Source organism: Canis lupus, chromosome 4 (assembly GCF_003254725.2).
Source record: "Canis lupus dingo isolate Sandy chromosome 4, ASM325472v2, whole genome shotgun sequence".
Classification (NCBI taxonomy): domain Eukaryota; kingdom Metazoa; phylum Chordata; class Mammalia; order Carnivora; family Canidae; genus Canis; species Canis lupus.
The window spans coordinates 55,752,603-55,769,364 of NC_064246.1; the positions used below are offsets into that span (position 1 = coordinate 55,752,603).

A 16,762-nucleotide genomic window follows, 5' to 3' on the forward strand; every position below is an offset into this window, starting at 1 on the left:
GGTGGGTGGTAATAAGGGCCCCTGGGAGGTGCAGACACCATTACAGGAACACAAAAGGAGGGAGTGTCTGCCTCTAGGTTTTGGAGATGAGAGAGGCTGGGGCAAGAGTCAAGGAAAGATGCTTGAGGGGGGGGCATTCGAGGTGGGTTTGGACAAGCGGGAAGTGAGGGGAGAAGAAGGAACCCCTGAGGGGAAAACCCCAGGAGCAAGAGCACAGAGATGCTAAATTTGGGGGGGCACCATGGGCAACAAGAAGTCAGCATGGCATCATGCCAAGCCCAAGGGGGATGCCATGCTGCAGCCTGCCTGAGTCCCCACGGTGACTCACACAGGCTGGCACCTGAGAGGGGCCACTGGGATTTGCTGAGTGAAAATCTCCCAGAGTGGCTGTGTCCTTGTCTGGCTCCACTGAAAACTCCAAAGCCTCAAACCAAAGAACATTCCAGCAGCAAACTCCACGCCGCCTCCTGGCCTTGGGAACTGCAAGCTCATGGAAATTGGTCAGGCTGATTTTAAAAGACTGTAGCTAGCGCACAGGCCTCCCCAGCTTTCCTGTAGCAGATGAGCCTTGACAGCAAAGGAGGCACTCCTTTAAAAGAAGATCTCCTTGAATATTCATGGAGGGCTTGAGTGTGACAGGTGCTTGGCTGAACTAATTTTTTAATAAGATGACTACTCCCCATGTTGACCTCAAGAGGTGGGGCTCATCCTTTTTACCCCATTGATGCCTGGGGAAACGCGAGCATGCGAGCACAGACAGGTGCCATGAAGAGGCAGGTGACGCATGTAAAGGTCAGGGGATCAGGGATGAGGAAACCATCCTTCCCACTTCTGCTCTCCTTTATCCCTGGTATAAATTTGAGATGTGTTTTACCACTTAACCCTGTGTTGCTTGGGACACCAGCCACGGGCCACATATTGCTACTAAACACCTGGAACGTGGCTACTCTGAACTGAAAATGTATTGGAAGTGAAAAATACACAGAGGATTTCCAAGACTTAGTATGAAAAAAAGAATAGAAAAGGCCTCATTAATAATTTCAGGGATGCCTGGCTGGCTCAGTCGGTGGGACATGTGACTCTTGATCTTGGGGTTGAAAATTTGAGCCCCACGTTGGTTTTGAGATTACTTAAAAAGAAAATCTTTAAAAAAATAATTGCAAAGTGTTGGTTACATGTTAAAATGAGACTATTCTAAGTATATTAGGTTATATAGAGTATATTACAAAAATGAATCTAAAAAAATGAATTTTACTTGCTTCTCTTTACATTTTTTATGTGGCCACTAGGAAATCTAAAAGTATTTATGTAGCATCCATTGTATTTCTACTGGACAGCGCTGATTTAACATCTCTGAGCCGGTCTCCCCAACTATAAAATGAATGTATAGCTACATTTCCTAGCTCGCGTTGCTGTTGTATTTCTGAAAGTACCCAGTATTATGAAAAATAAGGTGTTTAGATATCAACTTTCCCTTGTCTTTTGAAGGTTGTGGGGTTTGGGGTTTTTGGCTGAAGCCACAAATACACTGCTTGGAGGGACAGAGTGTTTCTGAGCTAGTGCTTCAAGAGGAATCAAACCCAAGACTCTGCACACAGCACTCAGCCTGGGTGGGAGCCAATGGCAAGGGCCAAGGAGCTGCGGAACAGGGAAGAAGATATTAGCTTCAAGGCATTTTGGATGCTCCAGGTTTGCTTCCAGAGGGAGGCCTCTCCTCCGGCCCAGTCTATTTTCTGCTGTGTTCACCAATAATAATAACAACTCTGAATATCTAGTGCCTACCACTCACTTCACCGACATCATCTGCAGCTCTCACAAAGCTCTGTTACTAGTCCCCTTTGCAGATGGAGGAATTTGAAATTCAGAAATGCTAGATACTCTGCTCAAGGGCATGTAGTGAGTAAGTGGATGAGCTGCCGTTCCAACAGAGGTCGGCCACCAGAGCCCGTGTCCTTCAAACACCATTCTACTGCCCTGTGCCTGCAGACTGCCCACCTGCCGGCACCATGGAGAGGTATGCAGAAAATGACCAGGGTTTTTCTAGTAGCCTCTCTCCTGGGTTTTGTCCAAGTACAATACAGAGAAGATACTTCTGGAAAGAATCAGAGGATACAAAGGATGGAGAGTCCCTCAGGAAGCATTGAGGCCAGGGGCTCTCAACCGTTGCCACACATTCCTTGGGAGCTTTAAGTAACAGTGATACCTGGATCCCATCCTGAGATTCTGGTGTAACTGGTCTCAGGAGTGGCCTGGTAAGTTTTGTTTGTTTGCCTGTTTGTTCTGACAAACTCCCCAGATGATGTCAATGTGCAGGCAGGGTTGGGAGCCACTGCTCTAGGGCGGGCCTGACCCCTTTCCTGTCCAGGCGAGACAAGAGACAGAGGCCTAGGAGGAAACCAGTGGGGCCTCTGCCACTCAGCAGCTGCATGACCTGGACTTACCCTTTCCCCATCTTGAGATGAGAAGATGAATGTGCGAGACCCATCCTTACTCACATTTCAAATTTCACAACTCAGCTGATGGAACTGGTTCCAACCAAAAGGGGTGCTGGTAACCCTGAAAATCTGTTTTTTGGAGTAGCCCATTCTGACCTTAGCTTCTGCTACGTGTCACGGAACAAGGCTCACGTCCTCTCTGAGCCCCAGGGTCTGCATCAGGCAAGGGTGGAGAACTGTCTCCACACCCTAGGGCACCGTGGTGAGGACGGTGAGCCATCCAGTAACGTCAGCTGTGACTGATCAATCAGCTCAGGCCAGATGTTTGGTCCTTCCCTGAATGGTATTACTCTCCAAGAACTCGGAGTAACTGGGGATGACCTTGGCCATGTGGGGGTTGCTGACCACGTGATGTAGCCCTGGGTTCCAACAGCAGGGGCTGACCATGTTTCGGATACTGGAGGTCAGTAGAAGAACACAAACTTCTGACCTGCTTAAGAGGCACAGGGTTCCACTCTGCCTTCTGCTCTCAGCAGTGCTCCCACTGCTCCCTTGCCCAGCCACCCTTTATTTCCCCAAACAAGCTCGCCTCTTTCTCCCTCTGAGCCTTCTCTTGCTCCCACAGCATTAGGGGTTCCTCTCATCCCCTCAGGAACTCTGGTGTTCCCTGTGCTTATGAGGGTGGCTGCTGACAGACGCCTTTCTCAGATGGGGAACGTGAGGTGCAGGGAAGCTAGAGGTTCACAGGGGTTAAACTGGTTAGACAGGTGTGATAGAATAATTCCACACCCACCGCCCCCAAAAGAAGCCAATGTCTAATTCCTGGAACCCAGGAATATGTCACCTTACATTGCAAAGGGACTTTGCAAATATAATTAAGGGAAGGATCTGAGATGGGGAGATTGTCCTGGGCTCAATGCAATCACTGGGGTCCTCGTGTGTGAAAGGAGGAGGCAGGAGGGTCAGAGTGAGAGAAGGAGACATGATGATGAAAACCTGAGCTGCAGAGAGACATATTGGGGATAAAGAGGGAAGGGGAGGGGGAGAGGGAGTGGGGGTAGGGTTGGGGAAGGCAAGGGGGAAAGAGAGGGAGACTTGGCGATGTTATGTTATGCTGCTGGCTCTGAAGTGGAGAAAGGAACCATGAGTCTAAGAATGTAGGCGGCCTCTAGAAACTAGAAAGCACAAGCAAATGGATTCTTCCCTAGAGCCTCCAGAGGCGACACAGCCCTGCTGACATGGTGATTTTAGCTAAGACTCCTTTTCGGACTTCTGAGCTCTAGAACTTTAGAAGAATAAGTATGTACTGTTTTAATACGCCAGTAAATTTGTGGTAATTTATAATTAGGAAACTGATACAGTAGGAGGCTGGACTTTGGCTTTATACTCAAGGGTCTTTCCACATCTCCAGCAGGGGTGTCAGAGTGGCTCACAGAACGGCACCAGACAGGTGCCAGAGAGGCACTGGCTCTAGTTCTGGCCTGGCCACTAACTCCACTAACCCACAGTATAAGTCAGCCACCATCCCACCCGAGCTGTCCTGGGGCCTCAGTCTCCCCACCTACAGGGGGATGGAATCCATTACCTGGAGGTCCCCTGGCTTTCACATTCTAGGATGTTATGGGTCCACTCTACACTTCCCGAAACTTCCACCATGGGACAAGCTGCCATTTCTCTATACTTCCGAGAGGGTATAACTGAACGATGGGAAAACTGGCTCCAAAGGCAGACCGACCTGCATGTACATCTGGCCTTCCCCACTTGAGGGCTGTGCGACCTGGAAAAGCTGCTTAACCTCTGGGAGCCTTGGTATCCCCATTTGGAAGATACAGATAGTAGTTTATACCACATATGTAGTTGTGGGGGGTTAAAAAGGATCTGCATGTGATGTTCACAGCACGGTGCCTGGTGTTTAGCAAGGGTTCAAAAGTGGTGGTGGTGCTGGTGCTGGCGATTATGACCAGGCACTAGGCTTGAGGGAGAGAGCAACTGTGTTCACTCCCGGCAGGCAGTCCACAGACCACAGAGGTGGACAAAGAAGAGGTGGCCAGCTGGGAGGCCCATGAGCTAGACTCTGAGACCAGTTGGGCGGGGCTGTGCTTCTGGTTGGGGATGTCACCCCTAGTCCCTCTGCACTGGACTCTTGGGGGAGGTGGCGATCCTGAGTTGGGTGTGTTGGGGAGGGGTCACATGAGGGTTAGCTACTGGGACCAGTTGCTTGTACTTACTCAAACGGATCACTGGGGTCAGCTTTCTGCAGTTCTGGAGGAATTGGGATCCGCTTATAGTACATCTCCCAGTCAAAGGCGCCCCGCATGGCATCCCCCGCTTGTGTTTCGTACCGGAAGTCATCGTGGTCAATCACATCAATCATTGGGCACACGATGGTCTTGCGGTTCCGAGCGATACGGTCTAAAGAAGCCAAGAGATGCCCATTAGGGAGGCAGGACAGGGTGCAGTTAAGTGCATAACCCCGCTTACTCACATTTTTTATGTGCTCCCCAAGTGAGTTTTCCGAACACATGAGTTTGAGAATTCCAGGAGGAGGGGAGAGAGTAAGATTTAAGAAAGATGGACCAGGGCTCCCATCCCAGCCCTGCTACCTGTGAGCTAAATAAATAGTCTCTGAGCACCAGTGTTCTCTTCTGTGGAATGGGGAGAAGAGGCTCCATGTCCTGGCTTGTTATGAGTACTGGATACTGGTTGGAAGGTTCCTCACAGTTCCCGTAATGGTCACCCCTGTTGTGGAAAGAGGGCTCCTTTCCTTCTGGAGGACTCCTGTCCTGGCTGTCAGGCTCCACATTCCAGGTCCTAAACTTGATTCTTGGCCCAAAGTAGCCAGGTACACCGGCACTTGCCCCTGACAGCTTCTCAAAACTTCCTAGCTATAGTTAGTGAACAGATGACCCTCCTTGTGAGAGAGTTCAGCTCACTTTTTGCAACAGTCAGAACTACTGAAGAGGGGATGGACTATCCCATGAGTCCCTCATGATCTCGTGCAAGCAGGGCCTGGCAGACCTTTGCCCTTGCATGAGTGCTATAGGAAGGCTAAAAGGCTAGGTGACCCAAGATGGCAAGGAGGGGCCCCTGACCAGATGGCTTTTTATGGTCCCTTTTAAACCAGGGAGGAGCTGATTTTATAAAATTCACTCTGCCCAACCTACTGACCAGAATTTTAAGCTTTGGTTTGCTCTGTTCTTCAATGTTCCTTCCATGAAGCTGTGATTGCAGCTTGGAGGTGCCAGTGATCGGGGAAGATGATCTGCCATAAGGGGCAAGTGGACTATGCCTCTCTGCTTGGCCCAGCAGTCAAGTTCAAGGCTTGGAATGTGGAGCCTGGTAGGGCCAGTGCAGGCTGGCAGCTGCCTAGGGCTCAGGCTTCATCAAGCACAGTTTTCTTCCAGGAGAGGAAGCAGCATTTTTGCCTTTTCCTAAGCTGCAAGATGCAATCCATAGGTGGGTCATAAAATTGATTGTGTATTTGTGTGTGTGTGTCTCTGTGTGTAATGAACCAGAAAAGAACACTGAATGTGAGAGTGCATTCCAAGTGATGAGAAAAAATAGTTTTTCAGGAGATGTGTTTCAGGCAAACCACACAGGTGTGTGTTTGTGTACTGGACTGAGATATCCAATGTATTGCCAACTGTGGCATACGGTCAAAAAAGTTTGAGAAACGCTGTTTTCGGTAGTGTGTCCTCTGGGCTACCAGTGCCAGATGCACCTACAGAGAATCAGACTCTGGGGGTAGAGCTTGGATCTGCCTGGTGAACAGGCTCCCGAGGGGGATTCTTAATGAAGTCGAAGAAACTTCTCCAAGGAAAGATCTGGAGAAGTGCTTCCCTTCCTAATTATTCACAGCTGCGCAGGGGGGATTTCACACCTACAGAGGCTCTGGGCCAAGGACACAGCGCTCTGCAGAAGGCTGGCTGATGGTGGGAGGTGTGAGGTCAAGGTGCTGCTGTACTCACCTGGGGACAAAATGCCCAGGTCCAAGCCCTGGTTTTGTCACCCACGGGCAGCATAACCTTGACAAAGGTTTTCTGATGCTTCTGAACCCTGGTTTCCCTACCGACAAAATGGAGGAAGATGGCACCAATCTCAGGGGGTCCCTGTGAAGACCGCATGGGATAGTGGGCCAAGGTGCTCAGCCTAGCCTCTCACACATCCACACATCCCATCAGCACTCCGCCGACATCGTCTGTGACTGGAGCTGCTGAAAGAAGCTCAGAAGCTCAGAGGCTGAGCATCACCCTCATTCTCCAACTCTTTAGTCTCCTCATTTGTTATATGTGGATAATCATGCCTGGCCTGTCTGCTTTACCAGGTACTGTCAAATTCAACTGTAGCTGTGGCCTAAACAGCTAAGGGGCTAGCAGAGCCATGATGCTGCTGCTGCTGCTGATGGTGGTGGTGGTGGCAGGAAATGAGGATCAACAATGGCTTCCCTTTGGGGGGCTGAATCCTTCTTAGGCTCAGGAATGCCTCATTTCCCCGGAAGGCGGAGTGAGGGACCCCTGGGTGGCTCAGCGGTTTATGCCTGCCTTCGGCCCAGGGCATGATCCTGGAGTCCTGGGATCGGGTCCCACATCGGGCTCCCCGCATGGAGCCTGCTTCTCCCTCTGCCTGTGTCTCTGCCTCTCTCTCTCTCTTTCTCTCTCTCTCTCTCATGAATAAATAAATAAAATCTTTAAAAAAAAAAAAAAAGGTGAAGTGAGCTGTGCAAGGAAGTGTTAATGGTTTCGAGACAAAAGCCCTGATGCCCCTCGTATGAACAAGGACACACTTTTACATCTACACCACCAGTTCACTTTTCTATTGGAAAAATAAAAAATAAAAAGAGGGAGAATGTTCCTTCCATGTATTCTGCGGATTATGAAAATTACCCTCATATATTTCCATAGAAACAGAGTTAAGGGCTATTTAGACTCCCAGCTCAGCTTCGTGCCCCACCACTTCGTTCTCTTTATGAGTCACTGGATGACCCAATAAATGGGTTGTTCCTTTAGCACTATAAATCAGGTGATTTATGGTGAGGTTTTTCTTTCTCTTTTTCTTTTTCTCTTTCAGTAATGAAAGGCAGATGGAGAGACCTCTTGGCTTAATTAAATAAACAGCCAGAAAATCTGTGTTATATCCTTTTCTTAACCCAATGGGATCCTGGACCCTTGGGGTCAGAAGCATATAATCTAATACTGAGGTTCCATGCTGATCTGTGTTAAAAAACAAATTTGCTGGATTATCCCATTAAACTGTGTGGGTTTTGCTTTTCGTTTTCACCTCTGCATGGTGGCTTAAGCAGTGCTCCTCGAAGTGTGGTCCCTGGACCAGCAGCATTGGCAGCACCTGGGATCTGCTTAGTAATGCAGCTTCTCAGGCTCTACCCCTGGATTTTCTCAGTCACAAATTCTAGGGTGAGGTCCAGCACTCTGTGTTTTAATGAGTCTTCCAGGTGATTCGGATGCAGGCTCAGGTTGGCCCTAAGTTTCAGTTCCCTTTGCTCCCCAGCTCCTTCTGTTATGGAGAGCATACCTACTCATTTGAGAGGGACATTTTCTCTCTAGATTGACAACTCTTCTCCATTCTGCCTCTGTTTCTGTCCCTCGCTTGATTCCAGTCTCATCGGGACATTTCCTCTTCGAGGTCCACCCATTAGCACCAGCTGACCACCTTCAATGAGTCTGAACTCCACAGAACCCAGACCTGCTTCCTCAGCCAGCTAGGAGGCACCTCACTGCCCAGAACCCGATCCTCATGCCTCCTTTCTGTCTGCAGTGCTATGGTGGATGACTGCTGGATCGTGCTGCCCTGTCCACAGCCCTTTCCTGATAGCTGTCAGAAACTCTCCAGACAGGAAAGGAATTTAGGGAGGCAGTGTGGAGTTGTGAGAGTGGACAGACTTTGGGGCCAGAGAGACGGCGATGTTGACACTTACGACCTAAAGGAACAATATTGAGTCACTCAGTATCTCTAAAACTCAGTATCTTCTACTGTAAGATGGGGACACTTCTGACCTGGCATACTTTTGTAAGGCCTGGAGATAACACTTACAACTTTTCTGGCTTAGTAGCAGTGCAGTGAATGTTAACTATTCTAAGCTACTAGGATAATGTCCCTCCACAGTTTGGCTCCTACCAGTAGATAGCCTTGGCTTCCTTTCTAATAATACTTGCAGTAACCTGGGGGAAGATATCATGTAACTAGGCATTAGCATGCTGTAGGACTTTGGGCAAGTCACTTCCCCTCTTGGCTTCCTCCTCTGTAAAATGAAGGGACAGGGCTTGAGTGGAATTTTAAAGTTTCTTTGAGCATTCCTGAATCCCTTGTGGCACATGACACTGGCTGGCTGCATCTCAAGCAGTTAAGGGAACCCTTGCCGACAATTCCTGCAAGAGGTTGGGGCCTACCTTGCCATGGGAGGATGCCTTACCAAGCAAGGGGGGAAGCCAGTTAACATTAGCTTCACAGTGTGAGTCTAAGAATGTGATGACATCCCCAGTTGCCGCTGAGGCCCCCAGCATCCGGGTTCTTATCAGCCCTTCCCGTTTCTTGGTTCGAAGAATCCTCACACTGGGGAAAAGGGCCATGTAGTCTTCAAGTGGCTTCTTCAGGTGCTCTGCGAGAGAGACAGAAGAGGGGTGAGAACAGCTGTTTGGTAACCGTTCTTATCTTCCCTCCCTGACGTGTGCACTATACTTTATAGTTTAGACACAGCTTTCCCTTCCCGCACAATGCCTCATGGGACCTTTCAGGTAGGATGACCACCTGCATATCTAAATGAGACTGCTGAAGCCCAAAGTCTTGAGTGCCAGTGCCAGGCCTGGACCACACAAAGATAGTCTGTAGGAGAGTGTGTGCAGCTGGAGTTTATACTTGGCTGAGACCTCTCTTTTTCTGGAAACAATGTTCTGATTTTGCTTGGTGAAACTTCCCCTCCCACACTCTCAGTCCATCACACCCTAGGTGTGGCTCACCCTATCTCTAGGAGCCAAGGGGGCAGAGCATGTGGTCTGGGCCCAACCAATCAAGGCATGCCATTTCCTTGCCTATAGTGATTGGTTGAGGGATGGCCATGTGACCTGACTAGCTTCAAAGAATTACTCTTGAGGGTTTTTTTTTTTGTTTTTTTGTTTTTTTTTGAAAAACGAGGCCCTTTCTTTTTCCTAGAGTTGTTAAGTTGGTTGGCCATAAATCTGGAGGTGCTGGTGACATCTTTGGCAAATGAGGTGATGAAAGGTGGGAGGGGGGCTCCGGCTGGGACTGAAGTAACATGTAAAAAGAGACGAGATGGAAGTGATCCTAAAAGGTATTTTGATTCCCCAGGTCCCCCTGTGCCTGAGGCAGACAGACTTTTAGACATTCTTACTATACATGAAACAAATTCCTCTTTTTGCGTATTCTAATGTGGGCTGGGTTTCAGCCCTGTGCCTGGTAAAGTTGCTCTAAATCAATCTCAAAGATAGCCTCTTTTTACTGAAAGTCCTAGGCTTAACCGGGTGTCTCTTGATTTTAATCACAGTTAGGGCTCCTTATAAAAACCCTAGTATAAAAAAAACCCCACCAAACCTCTAGTATGGCTGCCAAAACCCCCTAAAGTTTGTACCACGCTTAACAATGAAATACTGAATGTTTTTATCCTATGATCAGGTTAAAGGCTGTACACTCTTTCACCACCTCCATTCAACACTGTACTCAAATTCCTAGCCAATACAACTGGCAAGACAAAGAAATAAAAGGCATAAAGATTGGGAAGAAAAAGGAAACAGTATCTTTAATTGTAGATGACAGGATTGTTTTACATAGAAAAATCCTGGGGGAGGATGAGTCCAGCCTAGGAGGTGGTGTAAATCCAGACTGGGTGTTGGATTCCCCAGTTTCCTCCTTTCCTCGTCCCTAGGCTGCAAGAAAGCCCCGAACATGTGGAATCCCAATGCTGGGCAGTCAGGGCCGCATCCATATCCCCCTAACATCGGGTACCCTGAGGTGCCAATCCTGTCCATCCGCCACCTGTGAATCCCGGCTACCCTCTGGGCCCCTATCCAACTACCCCAGGGGCTCCCCAGGGGAATCCAGCTTCCCCCCCGCCGGCGGGCTCCCTTATCCTGTGCCACAACCAGGGTACCCTGGATGCCAACCCACGGGTCCCTACCCACCTCCCTACCCACCACCTGCTCCTGGCACGCCTCCTGTTAATCCCTTGCCACCTGGCATGGGGGGATGGGGAATGGTGATGGACAAGAAGATGCGGAAGAAAATGAAGAAAGCTCATAAAAAGATGCACAAACACCACAAGCATGGCAAGCATTCCTCCTCCTCCTTCTCCTCTTCCAGCAGTGACTCTGACTGAAGACAGGGCCTGGACCCTTCCCTCAAGTCACTCCAGTTCTGCTCTCCCATCAAGCTTCAAATGGCATCTTGTACTGGGGAAAATTAACCCTTGTGCCCCTTCTCCCTCACCCCCCACTCTGAGCCTTACTCTGCTGTTCAGCCCTAACTGGCTTGGGAAAATGGGCCAAAGAATTGCCATGGGCTAGCAAAGACCGTCTTCTTACTACTTGGAAAGACCTTTTAGCTGATGAGCTTAGCAGAACTATTTTTTGAGGCTGGTGAGACCTTTGAGCTAAATGCTGAAGATGAGTTTAAGATCTGTAAAATGGGATTTTTTAAAACTTTCTTTTGTAATACTTGTAGTTGAGAGAGGTTGTGGAAATTTAATTATGGAAGAAAAGAAACTGTGCCGTTTTGTAATGGTGGCTGGCATACTTTGGTGATTTAGTGGCAAATAGATTTCCCACCAGCCTTTATTGATTTACTAACTGTAAGCGTGCTGGGAGGTGGAGTCCATTTGGTTGATAAGCTCTACCTGCCGTTTTGGAATCTAATCTCACTTCTTAGCTCAGTAGGCTGGCTCAGGGCCTTCTCATTCTCCAACTCTCAGCCCAAATAAAGCTTTTTTTTTCCCCCTGGGGAAAAAAAAAAAAAGAAAAATCCTGGGAAAACTACAAAGAAACCAGAACTAATAGGTACACTTAGCAAGATATCAGGATACAGGTCAACATTTAAACATTAATTGTATTCCTATGTACTGGTAAATAAAAAAGCAACTGGAAACTGCAATTAAAAATGGTAAAAATACCATTTACAGCTTAACAAAAGAAGTAAAAACTGTATACTTTGAAAACTGCAAAACACTGTTGAAAGATATTAAAGACGTAAATGGAAAGATACTCTGTGGTCATTAATTGGATGACTTAATATTGTTAAGATGGCAATACCTCCTATATTGTCTATAGATTCAATGAGCTCAAAAATAGTAGCTGAATTCTTTGCAAAAATTGATAATTGACAAGCTGATCCTAAAATTTATGGAGGAGATCAAGGGATCCAGGATAACTAAGACAATCTTTTGATTACTTATACATGAATGTTTATAGCAACACTATTAACAACAGCCAAATGGTGGAAATAACCCAAGCTTTCATCATCTCATGAATGGATACACAACTATGAAATATATCCAAAGAATAGAATATCACTCAACCATAAAAAGGAATGAAGTACTGATACAGGGTAAAATGCAGATGAACCTCAAAACATTATACCAAGTAACAGATGCCAGACACAAAAGGTCACATATTCTATCATTCTACTTGCATGAAATTCTAGAATAGGTGAATCCATAGAGACAGCAAACAGATTAGTTATTACCAGAGACTAGGATGGGAGAAATGAGGAGTGACTACTTAATGGTATGGGGTTTCCTTTTGAGCAAACATACTGGAACAAGGTGATGGTTGCACAACACTGTGAATGCATTAAATTCCAATGAATTGTACACTTTAACATGATTAACTTTATGTTATGTGAATTTTACCTCAATTTTTAAAAAATGGGTAAGGGGGTGTGGGCAGGGGGATGGGGTAACTGGATGATGGGCACTGAAGAGGGCACTTGATGGGATGAGCACTGTTATACTATATGTTGGCAAACTGAACTTAAATAAAAACAAATGTAAAAAAAAAAGAATTGGGTAAAAAGATCTGAATAGGCACTTCTCCAAAGATGATATACAAATTGCCAATAAACACATGAAAAGATGTTCAACATCCTTAGTCATTAGGGAAATGAAAATCAAAACCACAGTGAGATACTACTTCACATCCACTAGAATGGTCATAATGAAAAAGTCAGATAATAAGTGTTGACAAAGATGCCAAGAATAAGAATCTTCATATGCTGGTAATGTAAAATGGTACAGCCACTTTGGTAAACAGTCTGGCCATTCCTCAAGCAGTTAAGCATGGTTAATGTATTACCCAGCAATTCCACTCCTAGGTATATACCCAAGAGAAGTGAAAACATATGTCCACCCGAAAACTTTCACATTGATGTTCACAGCATCAATATTCAAAATGGCCCCGAAATGAAAACCATCCAAACATCCATCAACTGATGAATGAACAAACAGATGTAGTATACCCATATAATGGAATACTATTCAGGAATAAAAAAGAAAAGAGCAATTGCAACAATTCAGATGAACCTTAAAAATAGGGCTGGGTTAGAACCTTAAAAATAGGGCTGGGATAAAGCAGTCAGACACATAAGTGTAGATAATATTATGATTCTATTTATCTGAAATTTCTAGAAAGGCAAAATTACAGGGCCAGAAAGAAAGTTAGCAGTTGTCTGGAGGAGGGTTGGGAGTGGGGATTGATTGCAAACAAGGGAGCTTTTTGGAGTGATGGAAATATTTAAAACTGGATTATGGTGATAGTTTCACAACTGTATTCATTCACCTAAGAACACACTGAACTACAGGCTTAAAATATGTGATTTTTATATTATGTAAATTGTATCTAATAAGGCTGTTAAATTAAAAAAAACCAATTGTATTTCTACATACTAGCAAAGAACAATTAGAAAGTACGATAAAAATATCCTTTGTAAAATAACTTCAAATAGATAAAGACCCAAATAAATGAAGAGATAAATCATATGTATAGATTAGAAGATTCCATATTGTTTTTTTTTCCATATTGTTAAAGAGTCAATTCTCTTCAAATTTATCTATAAATTCAATGCAATCTCAATAAAATCACAGCAGGTTTTGAAATTGACAACTTGTAAAGAACCTAGAACAGTGAAAACAATATTGAAAAAGAACAAAGTTGAAGGACTCGCACTGATTTCAAAACATTATAAAGTCAAAATAATCAAAACAGTATAGTACTGGCAAGGAATAAACAAACGCATCAATAGAACAGAACAGAGAGGCCAGAAGCGTACATACATATGTGTCATTGCCTGATTTTTGACAAGGGCACCAAGGCAAATTCAATGAGAATAGAAAAGAATTCTCAAAAATGTGAAACAAAACAAACGAACAAAGGAAAAAGAGAGAGAGAGAGAGAGAGAAAGACAAACCAAGAAACAGACTTAACTTACAGAGAACAAACTGCTGATTGCCAGAGGGGAGGTTGGTGGGGGACAGGTGAAATAGGTGAAGCAGATTAACAGTACACTTACGATAAGCACTGAGTACTGTACAGAATTGCTGAATCACTCTTTGTACACCTGGAACTAATGTAACATTGTATGTTAACTATACTGGAATGGAAATTAAGAACTAAAAAAAACCTAACATGTCCTAGTATAACTGGATAAGCACATGAAAAAGATGAACCACAACCCCTACCTCATATCATACACAAAAAATAATTTTAGATCGATCACAGATTTAAAGGCTAAAGGCTTTTAGGCTAAAGCTATAAGGCTTCTTGAAGAAAACATGGGACAATATTGTTGTGAACTTGGGGTAGGAAAAGATTTCTTAGGACATAAAGAGCACTAACCCATAAAAGAAAAAAAAACCCTGATAAATTAGACTTGATTAAGAACTTGCTCTCCAAACCTTGCTCATCAAAAGACATCAGTAAGAAAAATGACAAGGCAAGGAAGAGTCTGGGAGAAAATAGTCACAACATGTATCTGACAAAGGACTTGTATTCAGAATATGTAATGAATTCTGACAAAGTCAATAATAAAAAGACGACTGATGTAAAACTGGGCAAAAAACCTTGAAACATTTTTACAAGAACATGTCACAAAAGAACTGATATATAAATGTCCAGTAAGTGTATGAAAAGGCATGACCCAAATTAAAGCTTGAGATGCCATTCCTATAGATTCCCCAGAATGACATAAAGTAAAAATAGGAACAATATGAGATACTGTGGAAGAAGTGAGCAATTGGAACTGACTCCTTGCTGGAAAGAATAGAAAGTGTACAACCACTTTGAAGAGCTGATTTCTTCTTATAAAAGTATCAGACAACTGTCTTATGTCAAGCAATTCTACTTATAGTTATTTACCCAAGAGAAACAAAAACAGACACCCACAGAAAAAAATGAGAGTGTTTCACAATAGTTTTATTCATAATAGTACCAACTAGAAACAACTTAAATATCACCAACAGGTAAAGGGATAAACAAATTGTGGTAGAGTCATACAATAGATTCCCTACTCAGCAATAAAGGGAAAAAACTTTTGATATATCCAACCACATGGATGAATTTCAAAATTATTATGTTGAACCAAAGAAGCTAGACACAAAAAATAACTTAGTGTATGATTCATTTAAAGTTTATCAACAGCTGAAACAATCTTCGAGGACAGAATTAAGAAAAGTGTTTGTCTGGGGTGTGGAGACTGGCTAGAAGGAGCATGGGGGAACTTTCTGGGTAACGTAATTTCTGTATCTTGACTGGGGGTTGGCTTCCCAAGTGTATACACCTGTTAAACTTCATGGAATTGTATAGTTAACATAGCTGTGCATTCTTTCACTGTTTGCAATTTTTACCTTAATTTAAAAAATACTGGTCTATCAAACCCAACACCCCAAAAACAAACAATCCAGTTAAGAAATGGGCTAAAGACATAAATAGACATTTTTCCAAAGAAGACATCTAGATGTATAACAGACACATGAAAAGATGTTCACCATCACTAATCATCAGGGAAATACATATCAAAACCATGATGAGTTACCACCTCACACCTGTCAGAACAGCCAAAATTAACAACACAAGAAACAAGAGGTATTGACAAGGATGAGGAGAAAGAGGAACTCTCTTGCACTGTTGTTGGTAATGTAAATTGGTGCAGCCACTCTGGAAAACAGCATGGAGGTTCCTCAAAAAGTTAAGTAGAATTACCCTACAATCCAGTAATTGTACTACTAGGTATTTATCCTAAGGATACAAAAATACAGATTCGAAGGGGTACGTGTACCCCGACATTTATAGCAGCATTATCAACAATAGCGAAACTATGAAAAGAGCCCAGGTGTCCATCCACTGATGAACGGATAAAGAAGATGTGGTATGTATGTACTCAGCCATCAAACTGAATGAAATGTCACCATTTGCAAGGACGTAAATAGAACTAGAGGGTATTGTGCTAAGCGAAATGTCAGTCAGAGAAAGACAAACATCATATGATTTTACTCATATGTGGAATTTAAGAAACAAAACAGATGAACATATGGTGGGTGGGAAGAGAGAGGGAAACAACCATGAGAGACTCTTAAAGATAGAGAACAAACTGAGGGTTGATGGAGGGAGGCGGGTGGGGATGGGCTAGATGATGATAGGGATTAAGGAAGGTACTTATTATGATGAGCTCTGGATGTTGTATATAAGTTATGAATCACTGAATTCTACTCCTGAAACCAACATTGTACTGTGTGTTGACTGATTAGAATTTAAATAAAAACTTGAAGGAAAAAAATACTGGTCAAAACACACACTCATTCTCTCTGTCTCAGCTGGAAAAGTTGGAACTGATTGGGAATCAGAACTGGCTATGCTCTTGATTCCAGCACAGTGGGCCATTCCTTGATTTCCTCTGGGCCTTGGTGCTATCCTTGAATCATGGTTTGGACCAAAAGGTCTTCCAGGGCTGTGGACCCAGGCCTCATGGAAACCTAGTTAGCATACGACCAGAGCTACTGGGTGATCACCTTCCCTAACCCAGGCCCCAAACCCTACTCTGAATTCACTCCATCCGGGGTTAGAGCTGGAAGGACCCTCCTATGTCAGGAGACGCGCACGTCTGATTCACCTGGTGAGCCGGCTATAAATACAGCTATGTTGGGCATCATCCTAAAGAACTGTGACTTGGTAAGTCTGGGGCAGCATCCAGCATCTTTTGTTCCAGAAGTGATTCTGATGCATAGCCACACCTGGAAACCACTGGAGTAGTTCAGTCTCTATTTTATAGACAGAGAACTGAGGTCTAAAAAAGGGAAGGACCCCCCTATGGCATAT

General features: G+C 44.8%; 1 protein-coding gene across 9 annotated transcripts in view; it reads right to left on the bottom strand.

The window, feature by feature from the left end:
* The window catches only part of GALNT10 (polypeptide N-acetylgalactosaminyltransferase 10), a 216,969-nt gene that overhangs the window by 35,181 nt on the left and 165,026 nt on the right, over positions 1-16,762 (bottom strand). For all 9 annotated transcript variants that reach the window (XR_003131064.3, XR_004814921.2, XR_004814920.2 and 6 more), the window contains exons 5-6: positions 8,863-9,048; positions 4,664-4,847 (exon numbers count right to left, since the gene is read on the bottom strand). Coding sequence is in view for 3 of the 9 variants with exons in the window: in XM_025435119.3 (XP_025290904.1) it covers positions 4,664-4,847; positions 8,863-9,048 (370 nt within the window). In the remaining 6 variants the exon portion in view is untranslated. The remainder of the gene's footprint in view (positions 1-4,663; positions 4,848-8,862; positions 9,049-16,762) is intronic.